Source organism: Sander vitreus, chromosome 21 (genome assembly GCF_031162955.1).
Source record: "Sander vitreus isolate 19-12246 chromosome 21, sanVit1, whole genome shotgun sequence".
NCBI classification, from domain to species: domain Eukaryota; kingdom Metazoa; phylum Chordata; class Actinopteri; order Perciformes; family Percidae; genus Sander; species Sander vitreus.
Window position 1 is genome coordinate 2,601,780 of NC_135875.1, and position 22,220 is coordinate 2,623,999.

General features: G+C 42.0%; 1 protein-coding gene across 7 annotated transcripts in view; it reads left to right on the forward strand.

The window, feature by feature from the left end:
• The window catches only part of baiap2b (BAR/IMD domain containing adaptor protein 2b), a 98,253-nt gene that overhangs the window by 41,911 nt on the left and 34,122 nt on the right, over positions 1-22,220 (forward strand). For all 7 annotated transcript variants that reach the window (XM_078279412.1, XM_078279413.1, XM_078279414.1 and 4 more), the window contains 3 exons: positions 8,735-8,796; positions 10,874-10,945; positions 13,451-13,588. In XM_078279412.1, the coding sequence (XP_078135538.1) occupies positions 8,735-8,796; positions 10,874-10,945; positions 13,451-13,588 (272 nt within the window). The remainder of the gene's footprint in view (positions 1-8,734; positions 8,797-10,873; positions 10,946-13,450; positions 13,589-22,220) is intronic.

Consider the following 22,220-nt stretch of genomic DNA (forward strand, 5'->3'; position numbering starts at 1 on the left):
AGTGGTGCAACTAATGGCCAGAGCTCCAAGTTAGCTAAAATGCCAGTTGTGGGGGGATATTTTAGAGTGCCTTTGTGCCTCTTAACAGACACAAAATGCAATTAAAATGTCTGTGCAACATGAACAGGGCCCTTACGTGACAACAAGATGCGTTTTCAACTCAGACATTGTGAAGAAACCGTTTAAATTCAAAGTTTGTACTGTCACCGACCTCAAGCGATCAAGATTCAGGTAAAAATCGGCCGGATTCTCCTTTTAAGTTACATTTTCAATGCAGGACTTTTACATTTAACTTAACGTTCTGTGACACGCGGGAGGAAAGAAAAAAAAACGACTATAGCAAGCGTGACAAGCGGGACGCGAACCCCGCTCTTCTGGGTGATCTCCATTTTACGAGTTTGGAGTGAGAACGGGTTGGTTCAGATCACAGAAACACATTTTAAAAACCAGGTGTATACAGGGCAGATGTGCTAACTCCGTAGAGACAAACAGTGACAGGGATGGTCCAGGTGATGGATTACTTGAAGAAAACCATTTAAAAAAATAGATAAAATCTTTACTTGCCATTTTTGCACTGCGGTACACAATTAGAAGCCAGAAATGTTGAGTTAGATGCCAGGGGGTCATATTGACCAGCTGAGGTCCATTTGTGTTTGTCAAAACAGAAAAAGCTATCAGATTGGATCTCTCTTTTCATCTTCCTCCGTCCCTTCGGCCCTTTCATCCCTCGCTTCCAGCTTGTGTCTGCTGTCTCAGATAATCAGTCTCCATTTTGCACCCCATCGGCCGGCCTGTAATGATTATGTATAGCTAGTCATTACAATTGATCTTCTGTAGCCTGATTCCTTTTTAAAAAGGATAATTTTTTTCTTTTCAACATGCTGTAGAAGTAAAGATATCAGAGCCCAGTTATGACATGATGGCATTCTTACACTTCAGATTGCCAAGATGTGTTATTGTATTTCATAACTAGGAACATGGTGACCATGTGGTTAGATTAAACATTTTAGTCTGTATATTTCTTCCAGCACAGATGTACAAAATTTGGATAAATTGGTTTTGGCAACAAAACGTGTCATTGTCGAGTCACTCTGTAGTCAACTGGGTGCTTAACATGTAAATACTAATGAGGAATTATACTGTCTGCAGTGGAAATGTGTGTCCTCGAGTGTGTTTGAGTGCACACAGATGCAGCTGGTGTTTAGAGAAATTAAGGACCCAGAAGAGCATGACAATAACGGCGTCAATCATGCGGCTTTCAGGGGGACAAATCTCCCCGCAGCACCTTGTACTCCCTCCACTGTAGCTTTCTGGGGGATTAGAGCTGCTTGTGTTTGCTTTCAGGCTCCTATAACGCGGTCCCTGCAGAGATGCATAAAACACCTTTGTCCATTTTCTCTCTCTCTCTCTCTCTCTCTCTCTCTCTCTCTCTCTCTCTCTCGGCCTCTGTTGAGCCCAGGAGTTGTATGGAAAGTAGCCAAGGTAATAAACCCAGATGTGAGCACTGCCCTTGTGTTAGCCACACTGAGTGATGGGCCTGTTCTCCACACACACAGGTTTGTGGCACTATCTTTGTGGGGACCTGTCATTGACATAATGCATTCCCTAGCCCCTTACCCTAACCTTAACCATCACAACTAAATGCCTAACCTTAACCCTCACCCTAACCTAATTCTAGCCCTAATCCTAAAACCAAGTCTTAACCCTCAAACAGCCCCTTAAAGTTGTGGGGTCCACCATTTTGACCCCACAAAGCTGTCCTGGTTTTTGGACTCCACGAATATAGTTAAACAAGCCCACGCGCACACACACACGCATGCACGCTCTGTACATATATAAACACATACTCGCCCACTTGTTTGATAGCTGAGTAGTTTGAGACCGCATGAGGTGTTTTAAGATCCAGGTTTTTTTCAGAATGAACTTTACCCCACTTTGGTTTTTCAGGGTTCATACACAAGCCGTAATTCTCAAATGTATTTCTGTGAGCCGTGTTTTGAGGCTGTTGTTAGGCGCTTACCTAATTTTTCTCCACGTGTGCTGTAAACCTCTGAATCTTAGACTTAACGATGGATCTTGTGAGTATTAGACAACAATGACGTGCCTATTTTTTTGCTTAATTGGGTTGAGAATTTTAGTTTACCAGATGAAATGGTCATGCACTCAATTCAAATCCTGCCTTTAGTTTCCATTTGTAGGCACTGGCAAGACGAATCCCAATCACCGTCAGACAAAGAGGAAAGACAATATTTGTGTCCAGCTTGCGGTTGTAGGGATGCTTCACTATCTCTTTCGGGAGTCTTTCGTTGGCAAAAGCAACATTTGTGTAGTCTTTAATTGATCCGGACCCATGCAAGCTGAGTGCAGACAGCAATGTGCTTTACTCCCCTCTGAGCCTCAGATGTTGTGATCAGCTCTGATTATCAGTAAGCGGCTTAGCTCTAGTGGGTAGAAGTCCAGTATTTCACAATGGAAGTTGAAGAGGTTTTTCGGATTAGATGCGTGCAATGAAACAAGAACATTCAGGAATTTGGGGATCTTCCAGGTGATGACAACGTCATTTGCTCAGGACGTACTGATGCAGACCTGATCCCTGAGACATTTTGCCCGTTTACAGCAGTTTCTCGGGATAATTGGCCTTCATCACAACTTGGATCTTACCTTCCATAATTTTGGCCATTATTTCTAACTCTGCACCACACTGAAATGGAACACACCAGCATCACTAAAAAAGAAGTCGGACGGGCAGAGAAAAGAAAGCATGAGTAGTAACACACCTCCCTGTAAGACCAGCACACCCATCGGCGCAAAGATGGGCGCAGGTGCATTTGCTCGTCTACAGAGATTTTATGAACAAATCAAACAAAGTGCTAAGTTGGGGTCAAAAATAGGCTAAGAGTCGCTTAATTCAGTGTTTCCCTTGCTTTAAATGTTTGAATTTTGTCATGACAAATTCTATGAATATTTGCATGTTTACAACGTGCAACATTAAGAAATACAAGATCTAGTTTTATTTGGCTATAGTATGCTAATATTTAGTGAGAAATGAGAAAATATTCAGAGATATTTCAAAAAACAAAATGGAATCAAATTAAAATAACATTAAACAAAATATATGACTTTGCCATGACTAAGCACCCTGGTAATCTGTTATTTTCTGTAAACTAATATTCTATGGATTCACCCTCTCTTTAATGTGTTTTTGTAAAGTACAGTTATCTGATTCCCTCTGGCTGAGATCAAGTTGCCGTAGCATGTCGATGGCCGGTGGCTGTTTACGAATGGTTGGATGGAGTGTGTGTTGGGAGCCACCAAGAATCAAAGGAGACTTTGGAAAGTATGCTAGTGCATTTATCTGCCTCGCTGCTCCTAATGCCCTGTCCTGCGGCAGTCAAACACTTCGACAGTGTTATAGCTGCCACTGCATTTTCATAAGCAGATGGGAGGCGGGCGGGGGGGGCGGCTGTAAAGTGGGATGTTGTTGTTGAAGCGTTGTGTTAAAGTGCTCATATTGTGCTCATTTTCAGGTTCATAATTGTATTTAGAGGTTGTACCAGAATAGGTTTACATGGTTTCATTTTCAAAAAAACACCATATTTTTGTTGTACTGCACATTGCTGCAGCTCCTCTTTTCACCCTGTGTGTTGAGCTCTCTGTTTTAGCTACAGAGTGAGACATCTCACTTCTGTTCCATCTTTATTGGGAGTCGCACATGCTCAGTAGCTAGGTAAGGACTACTAGCCAGTCAGAAGCAGAGTATGAGGGCGAGCCCTGACAGTAGCTAGGTAAGGACTACTAGCCAGTCAGAAGCAGAGTATGAGGGTGTGTCATGCTAGCAGCTAGGCGAGCATTATAACGTGTGTTCCAAAGTGACCACGTTTGTCTCTGAAGTAAAGGCTGGACTACAATAGAGCTGTTTGGAGCAGTTTGTGAACAGTGTTTTCTGTTGGAGATGGTAAGTCCCTTTGGGGGGGACTTTGGGCTTTTTCACTTTAATAATGATTACATGCATAAAAAAGATATATAACACAATAAAGGAAAAGGGAAAAAGCCAGAAAGCATAATATGAGCACTTTAAACTCTGAACAAAAAAGAACTTGTGTTTCTTTTTGTTGTGCGTGCACGGGTCAAAAAACGTTTCCTACCTAGTTTACCTACACCTGCAGGGCGTAGTAAGGCATAGCAGGGCGACGAGCAGAACCATGGCAGCAGCTGCAACCATGATTTAGGTGCCACCCCAATCCAAGGAAAACTGCGAGGCGAGAAAACACAAGGACTCCGGGGAATAAGCTCCCCAGAGCTAAGTTAGTAACAAGCATTACTGAGACATGAATGCACACAGATGGAAAGAGAGAAGCAGAGAAGGGAGAAACACAGAGAAGCTTCTTGGTTTTCTGTAAAATGTCACTCTGCAAAGTAGCTTCAGCCATCAGATAAATGTCGCGGAGGATAAAGTAATTGTTTCCAATGTAATCCACATGAGTTTGGTCATGGTCAACAGTCATGACTAGTCGAACGCAGTGCAACGTGGAATTCCCATACTGTCTATGGAGATTCCACGTTGCATGACGTTCGACTAATCATGACTGGTTTCCAAGATGGCTCCCGCAAGTAAACATGAACGCGACTGTCTTTTATAATCTATCTTTTTAATAAACTATCTGTACACTTACAACGTTGCCAATGCTTCGGTTCACCTTTAGGGATCCTAATTATGCTAACGTTAAAGTGTGGTGATATTTCGAGCCTTTTTAGCGCTATTAAATAGCGATTTAATTTGAGTGTCCCCATGCCACAAATACTAGCATTTCAAGCTAACCAGCGGTCCGCGGTAGCCTCGTTAAAGCTCCAAACTCATTGGATTAGCATGAAAACATGTCCCAGAGAGCGACAGAGTAGGTACACATCTGTTAATAACCCCTAGGTTCGTTTTGCGCCGGAATTGTCCTTTTAAGTTAATTACGAGCACGTCAATATATACTTATTTCCATACCACACCCTATTCTAACTTTTTCTAAATCCATTCTACTTCAACTGAGCCTCGTCTGCATGACCGCAGCACTTCCATTAAGCCCATTAATCCTGTTGAGACAGCCCAGCTCTCGCTGTGTGTCCCCTCGGACTGTCCACTGTCCACAGGTTGGCCAGCCCCCACACACACCTCACTCTCAGCGTTCCTCCGCGTCAGCGCTGCTGTAACGTGCATTGTCCGATGTCAGCACACATTATGCAGGAGGCAGATGAGTGTCGTTGATGCATATTAGTGGGCTCGTTTAGGATAAATTGGCTTTCAGCTCTTCGTGCTGGTGCCGCAGCTGTATAATCTTTTACTGTGGCCATTTTCACATCTGCACCGAGGCCCTGTTTGCTAATGTAGTGAAGCCTGGTTGGTATATACATCAATATGACGTCCTGATGTTGGTAAATATACAATAAGAAACTGCAGAAGATGTTTTATAAGATGTCTTTATGTATAATTAACCCATTCCCTTGAATCGAGTGTTTACTTTGTGGTTTTTTTTATGTTATTAATACAATTATCAGTTATAACAATAGTTTTAGATTACGTTTATTTACTATTGCTGTCATCTTTGATAGTGAAGTTTGTTGTTCAAATATGAAATATTTTACCTCCGTACTAGAGCTTGGTTAGAGTGATGCTGGGATTTTTAAGGGAGATACCAATATTTGGGAATTTATAATGATGATTTATAAATATGTAACTTCAACAAATATGTTTTCAAGTTCTTGTTGTGAAAGAATCTTGACAAAGTTGTGTCCTGTGTATTTTACAGCGTAAAAATAAGCTTGTCGGTTCTCTCTGGAGGACAACATTTAACAATATCATGTTTTTGTTACTTATCAGCTGACGTTTATATCGATGTATTGGTCCAACTCTACTCGTTACATATCTTTGTCACGTTTTTTTTACAACCAAGTTTGAGGTTCTTTGCTTGAAATGTTTTATGTAAAAAGATTTTTAAAAAACAATGTCTCTTTTAGGGCTGAATGATTTTGGGGTAAAAATGTAATTGCGATTTTTCTGCCAGATATTGCGATCACGATTCAATTTGTGATTTAGCTAATGTTCAATCATAGAAATAGATAGATATAGGAAGGCCATTGGACTGTTTGCCGTGGTCATTTGATTGGTACACAACAAAATGCTGATTGTTGTTAGTTGTCACAGTGACAATACCAAGGGGGTAAGTGAGCATCTGGAAAGCGTACGTCCTATGGGGAGATTCTGATGCTAACAAGCCATCACCTCCCGTTAGCATTCCATTGACTGCCATTCATTTTGACGTCACTGTGACCGTGAATAACTTTACATCTGAAGCGTTTAAAGACTCTCTTTGCCCATTATTTGTTTCTAAAGAAACACGACAATGTATGAAAGGCTCCATTACCTTGTATCTCACTTTCTGTCGCACAGTAGAGGAATTACCGTATAGTACAGGAGAAGCTCGCAGCCAATCAGGGGGACGTGGAGGCATACAGTCCAGGGAGAAGCCCATAGTGAGTCCATGAAAGCATCAGAACAAAATATTTCAGCAACGTTTTGCTCCTGCTCCTATACGCTCATGGACAGCTCCTACTCACACTCTTCGTCTCTGCAAGATTGGGAATGATTGAGATTTCTCTTGGCACAGCTACCAGAAGACTTACAACTTTCAGACAGGTTGCTCACGTCACATTTACGTCGTCAAGCTCAGTTTGAGGCTGGACAGTAATGCTCAGCCATCACCGGAAAAGGGCTTCTAATTGACTTCACTGGTCTCCGTCGAAGTCTATGGCGCCGCTGTGTCCATTTCTTTTACTGTCTATGGACAATACGCGTCAGTGGGGCCGTAAACTGTGTATACAGACTGCAAACAAGCGGAGGGTCTGACTAACTGCCTGTCTGTGTGTTGTTCTGTGTGAAAACCTGTCCTGTGTCTCATTTTTCTTGGGGTAGTTTGATCTGTCTCTGTCTCTCCAGGTCTCTATCCCTCTGTTCTTTGCTCAAACTAGATCTTTTTGTTCCTTTTTTTTTTTTACAATGCATTGCATATTCAGAGGAGGCAGCATGTAGGTATCTTAAAACGACACGCACCTCCCTGGCTGCATGAATCATCCTTAACTTTCTTATCTTTTTTGTTTCATCTTTTTACTTTTTTTGTTTTTTTTAGCTTTAAACTTTTTTTTTGGGGTTCTGCTTTTTGGTGTTGTGTCCCCTGTTATGCTTTAGTACAACACATACAGTATGTCTTGATGTAAATATATACTTGATTCATAAAGATGTTATGCTGTTCCTGTGTTTATTAGCAGTAGGGTTGGGCATCGCTTTGATTTCTGATTCCGATTCTTCCTTTTGATTCCGATTCATTGAGGGGTGGAGTTGAAACGGGTCACATGCCTATTTCACAGATCAGAGGACGATTTTATTTTGATTCAGTGGTGATTTACAGTTCATACTGGGCTTTTTCAACATAAAATAAAGCCACACGTTAGAGCGCTGCTTACTGCGCTCCATGGCTGCAACACAACAAACGCCTGGAAGAACTGTGGCCGCCACGGAAACCAAAAGTTGCGCGTGTTAAATTTGAGACCGATGATCAGATTCCAATGGAATCTTAATTTTGGAACCAATTCTAAGTAGGGATGCACCGAATCCAGATTTTTGGGGTTCGGCCAAATACTGAATCCACTGGTTAAGATCCTGCCGAATCCGAAACCAAATACTGAATCCTCCTCCCATCCCCAGTCCATGAACACAGTCAACACATTAATGAAGTAAACAACATTGAACAACTCGTATTCTTCCAGATGTTTCATACCAGATGTTGTAACAGCGGTGATGTTGTGTATTGTTTAGGGTCCTCGCCACCACCAGACTAATCAGCATTGCAGATTGAACATGTAGCTGGACTTGAATGGCCTTCTTTTGACTGAAAGTACTGCCAAACAACACTTTTTCTGCTCACCAGTTCCATTTCCACTTCCTCTCAGCCTGCTGCATTGAACGCTCCACCTACGTAAACACCTTCCTGTAATCAACGGCGCCGTCATTACGGCGACCAGCGTAGTGCAAGCGTAGGGTTCGGTTCAGTGGAAAAAAATTCTAATGTTCAGCAGAAACCCAACCCTGTCAAAAAGCCCAATATTCAGCCGAATCTGAATTTGAATCCTGGATCCGGTGCATCCCTGATTCTAAGTTGGAACCGCTTCTCGATGCCCAATTCTAATTAGCAGTGGTGTTGTAAGCATTTGGTAACATGGACAACCCTCGGGTTCACTATTTAAAATATTGATTAGCTCTTTTGATTTTCTATTTTTCTGTCTGTGCTGCATTTTTTTTTTTATTATGTTGTTTTGATCTTGTCACCTTTTTTAATGAGTTTGGTCCGCTTCGTCAGTATCACGACAGATGTTTCATCTTGTCCATTGCCTTGCCCCCCCCCCAGACACCCTACCCCTGTCTCTCATCTGTTCTGTGTGGCTGCATGGTCTTTTGTTGCACGATGTATGTAGCTCTCACAGACATTGGAAAGCTTTAATAATAATAATACATTTTATTTATATAGCACTTTACATGGTACTCAAAGACACTACAGTAAAACCAGCACATATAGCACATTAAAAACAGATAAGCAATAAAACCAACACATAAAATAATATCACTCTCTCTTTTCTCTCTCCCCTCCCTTGTTGTTGTTCATCGTCTTTCTTTCTTTTCTTTGTCTTCTCTCAGGGGAGGTGCTCTTTCAGATGGCTGAAGTGCACAGACAGATCCAGATCCAGCTTGAAGAGATGGTGAGCATGTGGCGACGGCGGTGGTGTTGCTAAAATCAGCACTTCTTAAGCCACCAGTTGGAAGTCAAACAGATTGTGGGCTTTTCGCTTTGAGAGTCTCCACATTACAGCATATCTTTTAATATTTAATACTCGGCAAGACGCACTCTTACATTCACACATAGATGCATGCTCTTACTAGGGATCGACCGATACTGAAAACAATTATTTTGGCATGTTATGAACTCCCAACACAAAACTGTGTTTAAATGCTTTAAGCAATTATTTAACAAATGAGAAACTTTCAACATAATAGCCAGTAACAGAGAGTCAGATAGTGTTATGGGACATTAAAGGACAAATCCGGCACAAAATGACCCTAGGGGTTAATAACACGTGTACCGAGTCGACCGTTCTCTGGGATTTGTTTTCATGCTAATCGAATGTGACCAGTTTTAGCGCAAACCGCTAATTAGCTTATAACGCTAGTCGTCGGGGCAGAGGGTAAAGTAAAAAGAAATCTCTATTTCTACACCACTAATAAGGCTCAAAATAGCACCACACTTCAACGGTAGTATAATGAGGGTCCCTACATGTAAACTGAAGCATTGAGAACTTTGTAAGTGTACAGACAGTTTATTAAAAAGATAGTTTAGAAAGACAGTACCATTCAATTATACAGGCGGGCGCCATTTTGGGAAAACAGTCACGACCAGTCGAACGACGAAAGCCGTGCTTGAGCTATGTTACTGGTTACTCGTCGTTCGTCGTTCGACTAGCGTTATAAGCTAATTAGCGGTTTGCGCTAAAAGTGGTCACATTCGATTAGCATGAAAACAAATCCCAGAGAACGGTCGACTCGGTACACTTATTATTAACCCTTGGTTAATTTTGTGCCGGATTTTGTCCTTTAAGTCAGACTCAGTGGTGAGTGAAACCGAAGCAGAGGGACGGACACAGAGCTGTAGCCGAGCCAAAGTAGAACACTTTTTTAATTTATTAACTTGATCGGTTATCAGGCAAATAAAACGCAGATACAGATCATCTGCAAACTGCCAAAAAACGGCCCTGATAATCGGCCAGGGCCGATACTCGGCCTATCTCTAGCTCTTATTGTACTTGAGTAGCTTTTAATGTATTTTCTGAAGGCAGCAGCTTCACTTAATTATGGTTTGTTTACTGATATTCTAATATGTAAATTGCAGCGGTTCCCCCCAAAAGATTTTTATTTGAATCTTCCAAAGAGTAAAGCGGCCAATGGTGGAAACATTAGGGAATGTTCAGTCAACCGAGAGAAGACGTGAGCAGCCTTCTCTCTTTAATCGTTATGCAAGTATGTTTTAAAGAGTGTTTTTAAATTTTACTATCTCATTCTTTTGCGTTATGGATGTCAGTGATCAAAGGCAGTTAATATTTACAGCAGTATCATTTTCAAATTGGGCTTGGGGCAGATGCTTATCTCTCAGACGGATTAAGAATGGATGCAATAGTGACGTTGAGCAGAACATTTCTCACTTTTGTAATACAGTTCAAAACTCTCCCTTCACTGAGACCCATTAAACAGTTGGTCTACATACAGTATCTAAGTAATGAACTCAATGCTGTGGAGTTCCTGCTTTTACAGCAAGTATCCTGCTGATAGTAGTTAAGGAAAATACGTCTCCCAACATGGATGATAAGTCAGAGACAAATACGGTGAGAGGTCAATAAATGCGACAGTAGATGAGTTTTTGCTGTTATAATTCAAAAGAAAGGATGTTCTATGGGTCAAAAAAAATATTCTGTACTCTGTACTGTGTTTCTTTGGCCAATTACTGTACACTTCACTTATACACATTACTATACATGCAGAGAGACCTCAAAATTGACATTGGCATGCATTTACATGCCAGACATCCTCCCATAATCCTTTGGGTGGGACATTTCCGATGGCAAAACAAATACATCCCTTCCAGTCATTCTTGCACCACAACACTGAAATGTCACATCCCTTTTTGAAAACAATCTGTTGTGGTTGTGTGCACATACTGTAACTGCTTGAGGTTGAGTTAATGTCGTGTTTGTTTTTGAGGTTTTTGTCTTCCTGTGTTTCTTACAGCTGAAGTCTTTCCACAACGAGCTGCTCACAGAGCTGGAGAAGAAGGTCGAGTTGGATGCACGCTACCTGAACGTGAGATTCCCTTTTTTAATGAAGTTCTATTCCATTTTCATTTCAACTTTGTTTATAGTGTCAAATCATAAAAGAAATTATGTCAGGACACTTTACAGATAGAGTAGGTCTAGACCGAGCGAAGCCATTCGGTCCGTTGTGGCAACGCTGCCGAATATCCAGAAGTTAAAGCCCGACCAAGAACAATCTTTGCTGAGTTGTGTTGGTGGCCATGATGTTGTGGCCCTCCTCCCCACGGGGTTCGGGAACAGTTTGATTCTCCAGCTCGCTCCGTTAGTGGTGAAGGAGTTGGCTAAGGCTAACGCTAGCGATGCTAAGCCAACGTCACGACCAAACGTTAGCGATTGGTTATGGCAGATCCAGAGTGGCTCTGGGCAGATCCAATAGTTTTAAACTTCAACAGAGTACCCGCCTTCAAGGAAGTTAACACTTGTCAATGAAGAGTGGCCAGACTCTCTGGACCAATGAAATGGACCAGAGTCTGGTAGGACCAGGCTGATGTACCAGAGTCTGGTAGGACCAGGCTGATGTACCAGAGTCTGGTAGGACCAGGCTGATGTACCAGAGTCTGGTAGGACCAGGCTGATGTACCAGAGTCTGGTAGGACCAGGCTGATGTACCAGAGTCTGGTAGGACCAGGCTGATGTACCAGAGTCTGGTAGGACCAGGCTGATGTACCAGAGTCTGGTAGGACCAGGCTGATGTACCAGAGTCTGGTAGGACCAGGCTACGTCAGGCTACAGTGTAGGGTCCGGAGCTCCACGTACCTACTTACGTACCCACGGCGTTGATTTAACGCAGAAGTTGCAAAACTTGGCCTTAAGTACCACATCCTGACTAAGCTGGCATCGGTTTCACAAGCCTTATGTGTACAGTGACAAACCACAGAGCTATCGCCCGACTCTGCAGCTCTACTGAGCCTATTAGCCTCTTTTAGCTAATTGTTTTAGTTTTACAGCTCATGTACTGCTGGAAATTATTTAATTGTAGTTTTCTTTAAGCCTCACTCGTCTTTCTCACTATTTCCAGTGAAGATAACTGTTGACACAATACAGTAACATGAGCTGTTTAAATTAGCTGATACATGGTTAAACCTCATTAGCTGTTACCAGTGTATCTCCGTGTGTACTTCGTCCACAGCAATCCCACCAATCAGTCCCAAAACGTCCCAGTTAGAGAGGAAATGCCCTAAACATGTTCTTTGTAAATCTTTACCATCATTCCCTGAAAGAACCAAGCAGGCCTGCCTTGTTGCACGATTCAAGTTATCTTCAAAACTTGCCATTTTCCCGAAGCAAAGGGATTTTGAGAACGGCAACACACAGAGTGGAAGGTGAGGGACAAATGAGGCTTTATCCTGGAAATGTGCTTTCATTGATCCAGACTACCCCGTACCTGACCCACCATGTGCTTGAGTGCAGCACCATATCCTCGGGTCAAATTTGACCCGTTTTCAAAGTTTTTTTATAACAGAAAATATGGGACGTCGAAATAAGCACTGAAAATGTAAAAAAAAACAACAAATGTTAAAAGCAAAGCAACAAAAACAATAAAAAAAACACTGAAAGAACCTACAAACTTTAGAAAAAGCACCAAAAACGTCCAAAAAGCCACCCAAAACATTGGAAAAGTCATAAAAACGTTGGGGAAAAGCCATAAAAATGTTGAAAAAAGTGACTTAAGTGTTGAAAAAAGCAACTTAAACAACAAAAGTTTTTTTTTTTCATGGTGTACGGGAAGACAACACAAGGGTTAACTCTGCTCCATGTCAGTTAGGCCCTCTCCGAGGAGTGAAGTTATTGGTAATACAGTATGAACCACGTTCTCTTAAAATCATTCAGCTCTTTCCCTAATTTCCCAACGGCTTTCATCCAAACCACTGCAGCAAGTTACATAAATCACTTCCCACTCTGCTCTGGGAATCATGACTCATTCTGTGAAAATGAGGAGTTTTGCAAGAAAATAAAAAAAATAGACAAATTAATTTATGGTGATCAGAAGTTTGGAATCAGTCACAGAAACATTTTGTCATTTGAGACAGGGGATGCACCAACACAATGACTGTCATTCTGATTATTACAGTCAAAACTTCTGTTGTATAACATGCAAATCAGCTACAGAGCCACTTAATGACCTCATGTTTTACATTACAAGCTGTTTGTCAGAGACTGTATACTGTACATACACAATCAGCACACATACTGTTAGTAGTGTTAGTTCTGTAGTTCTGTTTGGAGCCAGCGGAAAACAAATGTGAAGTGTGCTACATTTTGGTGGGGATTTGAAAACAGATAAAACCGAGGATGAGAAAAAAACGTCATCATAATCACAAGGTACCATCCTCCTTCAGTTCTCCAGTCCCCATCCTGCACCAATCTGGGTATGAAACAGAAGGCGACCACTTGTCAGGGCAGTTTGCAATGAGTGTACGTCATTGTCAAATATCATCTGTGGATGTGGACACATGCGAGCACTGTCCTGCTGACTTTGTGCTGCCCCCCTCAGGCTGCACTGAAGAAGTACCAGACGGAGCACAAGGGCAAAGGGGAGAGTTTGGAGAAGTGCCAGGCAGAGCTGAAAAAACTGCGCAGGAAGAGCCAGGGCAGCAAGCACCCGTCCAAGTACGGAGACAAGGAGATGCAGGTCAGTCTGTGTGTGTGTGTCTGTGTATGTTCACACTGAATATGTCCTTAGATTTCTGTAGGAGGCTAAATTATCAGATGTTTTGAATGATGCAGACTACAGTTCCTGGTGCTTCTATGGAGCAATGAAGAATATAACAGAAGTCTTAGCTCTGTGGCTCATAGACCATCCTCATGGCCAGCTGGAAGACCACTGTATAAGAAACGCATGACAATACTTTGAGGCCTTAAAAGTGAATTTGATGCTGAAGCTCCTTAAAGCTGCATTCTTTCTGAATTCCAGCAGGGAGCGAAACGTGCGGTTGCAAAAGGAGGTCGGTTTCTGTAGAAGTCTATGAGAAAATGAGCCTACTTCTCACTTGATTTATTACCTCAGTAAACATTTTTATAATGAGTTTATGGACTCAGTCACTAGTTTTCTTCAATACAGCATAATGTTCATTTTGTAAATTATGGTCACATTTATTTTAAAATGGATGACAAAGCAGGGGATGCTTTAGGGTGTTACTACACGCCGACCTGTAAATCAGGACCGAGGCTTCGCAATGCTAACCATGCCGCTGTGGACATTAAAATAGACCTGCACTTGTTTTTTTGGCTGTTGTCCATGTTTTCATCTCTAACTTTGACCCCCTCACTGTGTGTTTTCACTTAAGCAAATTTAATTGGAACATTTGGTCGCCTGTAAATGTCTTGTTCAGCTTCTTGCCAACCAAGTTAGCTAGCTACCGCTAACGTTAGCTGGTAACTTAAGGGAAAGTCCACCGTTTTTCAACCAGCTCTGTGTACTGCCGTACATACAGATAAATGGCACCAGTGCCCGGCGGTCTACGTTTACCTGCCAGTAAATCTCCACTGGGTGACTCACATCGTTGAAAATCAGAGACTTTCCCTCTTTTAGCGCTTAGCTTAGCGCCATTAAAACCATACACAACACTGGCTTGGCCGCGTCATCCTTTCAAGCTCCTCCCTTTTGTCCAAATATGGTCACTTCTGGCTTAAAAATACCAAGATGGCTACGGCCAAATGCAAACTCCTGGCTTCAAAACGGCAATCCACAAACCAGTAGGTGACCGCATTTTCTTTAGTTATGCCAAATTGTAATTAAACAAGTTTATTTATTAAGATTATTGGTCGGACTCTTTTTATTATTATTTTAATTGTCAGTTGTTGGCACTTGACCCTAAACACGTTCATTGGAATAAAAATGATGAAGGGGGGGATATACAGTTAGTTTACTTTAGAGACTGGGAATTTGTGTTATTACATTATTTGGGTCACATAGCAGCGATATAACCAAAAGACGTATGCTTGCTCATGGGAAATTCTTGGGTCTCTGTAAATTACAGAGTGTGGTCTAGACCTACTCTATATATAAAGTGTCCTGAGATAACAACTGTTGTGATTTGACACTACAAATCAAATTGAATTGGAATTCAGTTCAATGTCAAGAGACCATTATATTGTTAATCGCAATTATTTCTGAGACAATTAATTGTACAGCAAAATTTGGATCGTTGATGCTAAGGCTATTATTTTTCCAGTCTATTTTCATCATTCACTTATTTCTTATTCCAGCAAAGTCAGAACAGAGGCTTTTAGTGAACACACGCTGATTCTTCGGTGTAGCACATACTCTGCTCCTCTCCCTCCTCCTGAAGGGATTTGAGCTTCAGTGCGCCTGGTAATCTGTGACGTGCTGATGGGATGGGATGTGCTGAGCTGAATGGGATGCCCCCCGACTGGGCACAGGCAGTGTGGGTGCCAGTCTGCAAGGCTCTTCACAGCAAAAACAATCCCACAGATTTAGTTTTGGAAGTTGAAAATACAAAAAAAAACAGCTGACGTTTTTCAGCTAATCACAATTAAATGTATGGGGTATTCAGAAATAAATCATGTGATTATGTGGTTTTAGACCTGACAAATTGCCACCTTGTCAGCAAGTGTGTATTGTAAAATATATTAAGGCTGTCAAAATGAACGCGATAATATCAAGTCAAAGCAAATTCCTTTTAATGGCAGTAATGTTTTGACGCATAGTAGGTTGCGTAGTTTGGGAAATCAGGAAAGAGTTAGTAAAAAAACAAAGCTCCTTGAGCAGAAATGGATAGAGAAATTGCTCTTTTGAATTGCAAGTTCAGTTTCAAGGCCCTTCCAGATGGTTCTCTTATGACAAGGCTAAAGTTCTTTGCATATACTGTCAATGTGAACTGAGTAATGTGGTAGAAACTCTAATACCTAGGTGAAATAAGGCTTCACTCAACAAAGTCTTTTAAGTATTTATTCTTTGCGCAAAGAAGGTTCATCAGGAGAGTCTGAGAGAATGAACAAAATAGGGATCCACCGAATCCACATTTTGGGGTTCGGCTGAATACCGAATCCACTGGTTAAGATTCTGCCGAATCTGAAACAGAATACCGAATCCTACTCCCATCCTCAGTCCATGGTCTGGTTAACACAAATTTTTAGATAGGGTAGATCTCCCCCTACAGGTTTCTCTATAGAGCTCCCCCTACAGGTTTCTCTGTAGAGCCCCCCCTACAGGTTTCTCTATAGAGCTCCCCCTACAGGTTTCTCTATAGAGCCCCCCCTACAGGTTTCTCTGTAGAGCTCCCCCTACAGGTTTCTCTGTAGAGCTCCCCCTACAGGTTTCTCTGTAGAGCCCCCCCTACAGGTTTCTCTATAGAGCTCCCCCCTACAGGTTTCTCTATAGAGCCCCCCCTACAGGTTTCTCTATAGAGCCCCCCCCTACAGGTTTCTCTATAGAGCTCCCCCTACAGCTCCTATGTTTACTTGTGTCTGACTCCTCTCTCGGTCAGTCTGCCGTTTCCTCTTTCTCTGTTCCTCCGACAATGCTTTCCTAGCTTTCTGCTTCTTTTTAGCCGGCTCAGCCATGACGATAGTGTGAAAAACTCCATCACTACCTTGTTAGCCGGTTCCTCAATGGGTTTATGTGTGCAGTGCCGTGAAGCAATTCGTTACATCGCGAGACCTGATATCACGCAATACTTCCTGACGCTGAGGCCGGCGGCTCGCCGGCCGAAAGTTGCAAGGCACTAGGGGGGAGCGACGACCACCATTCAACCTGAAAAAAGTCATATAACCATTCCAATGACTCCGAAGCTGTTCAGGTAAATTAAGCTAAAAAAACTGCATAGTTCCCCTTTAACAGCGGTGATGTTGTGTATTGTTTAGGGTCCTCGCCACCACCAGACTAATCAGCATTGCAGATTGAACATGTAGCTGGACTTGAATGGCCTTCTTTTGACTGAAAGTACTGCCAAACAACACTTTTTCTGCTCACCAGTTCCATTTCCACTTCCTCTCAGCCTGCTGTATTGAACGCTCCACCTACGTAAACACCTTCCTGTAATCAACGGCGCCGTCATTACGTCGACCAGCGAAGCGCGCGTAGTGCAAGCGTAGGGTTCGGTTCGGTGGAAAAAATCCCTAGAACAGAGAGTCTTGGAGAATCACTCGCTTATTAACCGTCTAACAAGCTGACAGCAAGAGGGAGGGGGTAAAATACAGCCCTTCTGACTATCAGTCCATCTGACCTCTGACCTCCAAATCTGGGATCGAAATGGGAGGTAGAGAAAAGCCAGTCTCTGCACTCTAGAAAAAGTTAGGCTATCAGAGTCCATACATCAAAACAGAGGTGAAGAGTTGTGGTATGAGTGATATGTTAAAAGACAAATATGTGATTTTCCATTACAGTAATCACCGGAGTACGCCAAGTCTCAAATACCACTTGAGCTTTAAAAACTTGAAAAATATCTCTTTTTAAAGTAAATTCAGAACCGATAAATAAATCGATTTGATCGATATTGAACAAAATAACATGAGAATATATATTTAAAACGCAGTGTTCAATCCTGACCACATTTACTTTGTAACTTTTTGGCCTTCCAAAACGTTCACTATTTAAATCGATTTCATTAGCGGCTGCACTTTAATCTTTATTACATAACATTTGTTTATGATATCTAAGGCAGGCGAATAGGTCGAGTTGAGTGAGACGCATTTCTCTCATGTTCAGGTAACTGCTTGAGCGGAGGCGTGTGGCAGACTCTGTCTCTGTGCCCTCGTCTGTAGGTGTTCTGGTGACACACAGAGCCCTCTTACACAACCTGCGCAGGAGACGCTGCTGCGATGTGGTGTCTGTCCAATCAGCTGCTGCTCAGCGCGATGAGACGCTGAGCGAGAGAGACGAGGGACACAAAGGAGAGAATGATGAGGAGTTATGTGTGTGTGCATGTGTGTGTGCTGCAGTGTGACAGTAATGGGCTTTAATCTGGATGGCAATGACAAAAACCAAATTGATTTTAGTCCGATTTTAAGCCTGAAACGTTCAGTATGTCAACAGCTGAACGGTCTGCTGACTCACGCAAGTTCTTCCCGCCTTCAGCGGGTTCCTGTGTGGGGCGACAGGACAAATACCTCAGTTATCTGCGATAGGCTCAATCCGTGGCTGATTACATTTCTGCCTTGTCAGCACTTCAGGTGTCGAAAGTGAATAATTGAGCTTACAATGGAACGGGGAATATGAAGGCTTTGACCGCTGGTGTCGTACTCTGCAGAAATGCACTCACCTGCTGCTCCACTGTGGGCCTTCAACTGACATAAGATAGGAATACAGTAGGGGATAGAAAGAAAGGCTTTTTGGCCCCAGGGTGCAACTTGCAGAAGCTCGCAGACTAGTTACAGTAACACAGTATAGAAATGTATCTTTAAAGAAATGCAAGGATGAGCTGTATTGCTTACAGGCTGATTGACAAGGTAAAGACATTGGGAAAGAATAATCTTAAGCGATATCTTCTATCTATCTAATTTATGAGTCTCGAGCTGATCAGATGCCAGCTGAATGGTTATGGGTTAGGAATCTCTTAATGTTATTTTGTCAATACTGGATAAAAGTAAAAATACAGCCTTAATAAAAAGTAATTTTAACTAAATAAAAAAGCCTCAGAGGATAGTCAAAATCTGGATCATTTGGAAACGACTTATAGGCAAGTCATCAAACAAGCAAAAAACAAAAAACGGACAAAATGTAGTATTAAAAACTTAAAAAACTCAGTAAGAGCCATATCATATAGTGGCTTCTATACCACTGTATGGTTTTATCTCATCATGGCAGTTCAGGTTAAAGGTCCAGTGTGTAACGTTTTTAGTTGTTCATTATCAAAATCTGTGTTGCCCGTTCACAAACTTGTCCTTTTTCATGAATATTTACCACCACCATCAATTCCAAGTATTCCTATTGGCTTGACATTTGACATTTTGCGTTTGCATGAACTGGGGTAGCGCTCCATATTCATGCTCCATCTTGAAATACGTTAGTCGGTAAGGGACATACAGGACATACTGCTCCACCTTTCACGTTTTCTCTGTCACATGATAAACTCACAGCTGCTGCTAATGCTGCTAACGGGTATCGTAGCTTCCCGGCCCCGGCAAGTTTGAAGAAGGAAACATGGAGGACCACATGTATTCAAAATCCAAATTTCAGGAACAGGAGTCTTCTTCTTCGCCAAGAAAAGGAAAAAGGAGATTGAAAAGAGCAAGAGACCGGCTTTTTGAAGCGTGAAGGCTACCGTAGCTGTAATACGTCCTTTGAACTGCGTGGTGTGAGAGAGTTGATTGCGATATATGATCTCAAAGCTAGATGGGAGAAATTCCTACACATTGGACCTTTTAAGGGCTGTTCCAGAGGCCGAGGCAGTCGCCCCACACCGCTGCGCCGGAGCAGCAGGGGATGGGAAAAATTGTGTAATTGTTGGTGTTGCCTTAATGGATGGCTGGTGGAGCGTGAAAGGGGCGGCCGGGGCCGGTCGGTACAAAAATCAATACGTGGAGTGATGAGGAACAACAGCACAAGAACTTTCAAAGTCCTGCAGTTACTCTGGACTTTAACGGCTTATCGGGTGTGAAAGACGTTTCATCAATCAAATTCAGTCACATTTTTTTTAAAGTGTCAAAGGAAGGTGTGAAAGGAACACAGTAGAGGTGTTGAAATGAATCAAATAATCGATCCATCGAATCGTGGACATGGACGATGCTGCATCGATAATCGGCCGGGCCATAATCGATTATTTCTGTTTACAGCTTAATGTAGGCCTAACAACCTTTCTGTTTACATATTCTGTTATGTTTTGCACATTCAGGAAGTTCCATGTGCTCAGTGCTGTAGTTTTGTGTCCAATTTATTTAGTATGAGAGCACTGCAGAATGTTTTGTTTTTGAAGCTTGAAAAGCTATGAATTAAATATCCTATATGGCTTTAATAGTAAAAATGTATTTGACGCATCGTGATGCATCGAGATATCAAATCGAATCGCTGATATGGTAATCGAATCGGGAGATCAGTGAAGATTCACACCTCTAGAACACAGAAATAACAGACTGCGTCATTACAATTGAACAGCATAAAATCAGTCATAATAAACACTACAAAACCAGAAATGTAAGAGAGAGGGTGAAAAACAGTTTGTTTGTACAAGACGCAGAAAGGAGGGTGCGTTTTGGTTGGCTGTAGTTTTATGAGTAGAGGGGGGGGGTTTCAATCTAGATTTAAAAATGTTGTATGTAGTGGGAGGCCAGTCCCCAGATGAGGGGCCCGGTAGGAGAATGTTCCATAACCAGCAGATTTTTAGTTTACTAGGGGAAAGACCAGGAGACCAGCATCAAGGGAGCGGAGAGTGCGTGGCGGTGTATATGACGTAATAAGCTCAGATAAATAAGGTGGTGTGAGTCCTAGTCTCGCTTTACCAGACCTTCCTCCACAGAGCTGCGGAGGAAGGTCTGGCTAGTCACGCACCACTCCGGGATGGGAGAACACCGTGCTCTGGTTTATTGGCATTTCTTTAAACTAATCACAATCGTCTTGGGCGGTGCTAAGCGCCGGACGGAGCCACGGTGCCTCTGCTAAATAGTCTCAGGAAGGAACTTGTTTTGGTGGAACGTGTGTACGTTCAAAAGTAGTTTTAGTCTTGCAGCAGAAAACTCAGATTGGACAGATAGTCTAGCTAGCTGTCTGGATTTACCCTGCAGAGATCTGAGGAGCAGTTAACCATAGTCCTCACAAATCCACCAGAGGTTAGAACGCCAACACAAAGGAAGAGGAAGGGGACGGACATCCAGCCAAAAAGAGGGAGATCCTGCAGAATTTCCGGAGCAATCACGGAAGTGGAATGTCGTGGATATAGACTATGTGAGTCTGTGCAGGGCCTTATATGTTAAAAGAAAAACCTTAAAATCAGCTCTAGCTTGCACTGGGAGCCAGTGAAGAGAGGCCAGAACAGGTGTTATGTGATCATATTTTCTAGTTTTTGTCAGGATTCTGGTTCAACTCCTGTGATGAACTGATGGAAATTGAACATCTCACTAATTTGAATATTGGAGACCAGAGTGCCTTCATGTGTGTACATTAATAATGCGTTTATGTATGCACGTGTGTGGGTATAATACCTCCAGCAAGAAGGTTATTTCTTTAATTCCTGTTGGTCTGTTTGCTAGTAAAGTCATCTTTATTTATGTAGCACATTTAAAACAACCAAATTTGACCCAAAGTGCTTTCCAGTCCAGGCAGATGGGTTGGGATGTAACACAAAACAGCTTACATCATAAAACCAAAGTCGAGTAATGAAATAGAAAGTTTGGAGAGAAGGAATAAAATCAATAGTTGGCGCAGTATCTCACAGTCTTGATATCTGGTAGAAGTTCAGATGGGGCAAGGAACAAAGGATTTGATTCTGGTGAAGATCCAGACATTTTTTCAAAAGATTTCAGAGTTAATGGAAAAAATATGTGAAATATCCCTTCAGCGTTTAGTTTTTTTGATGCAGACTTGTATCCAGACTTGTGTTGTTGTGCCAGAGTTACTAATTAAGCCTTTAACAATCAAAAGCATTGTGCAGCCTTGGCAAAGCAGTGCACTCTAAGTACTGTCTAGTTTGTGCATGTGTGTGTTAGATTAGATTCAACTTTATTGTCATTGTGCAGAGTACAAGTACAAAGACAACAAAATGCAGTTTGCGTCCAACCAGAAGTGCAATAAAAAAGCAGAAAAGTGCAATGTGATATACAAGTATAGACAGGTGGTGCATAGGCAGGACAAGAAATATATTGCAGTGTTATAAGAGCAGAATAAATATGGCTATGTAATATGAACAGTGTAAGAATAATAGATATATGCAGTGTATTAGCAGAATATATAATAAGAAACAGAATAAATATGGATATTCTGATGAACCATATGGACAGATATGTACAGTATGTACAGCTATGTGCAGAGTAGTAAGAATAAGTGTATATGCAGGATGAATAGTATGAAGAGCAGTAGAATATGGTTATGTTGTTACTGTTAACCAAATTAATTGCCAACTATTTTGATAATTGATTAATCGGTTTGATAATGTTCTAGTTTCTTCTCTCCTCTGTGACAGTAAACGGAATATCTTTGAGTTGTGGACAAAACAAGACATTTGAGGACGTCATCTTGGGCTTTGGGAGACACTGATCCACATTTTTTACCATTTTCTGACATTTTAGAGACCAAACAACTCCTCCATTATTCAAGAAATGTATAGACAATGAAAATAACCCTTAGTTGCAGCCCTAGCTGTGGACCTCCA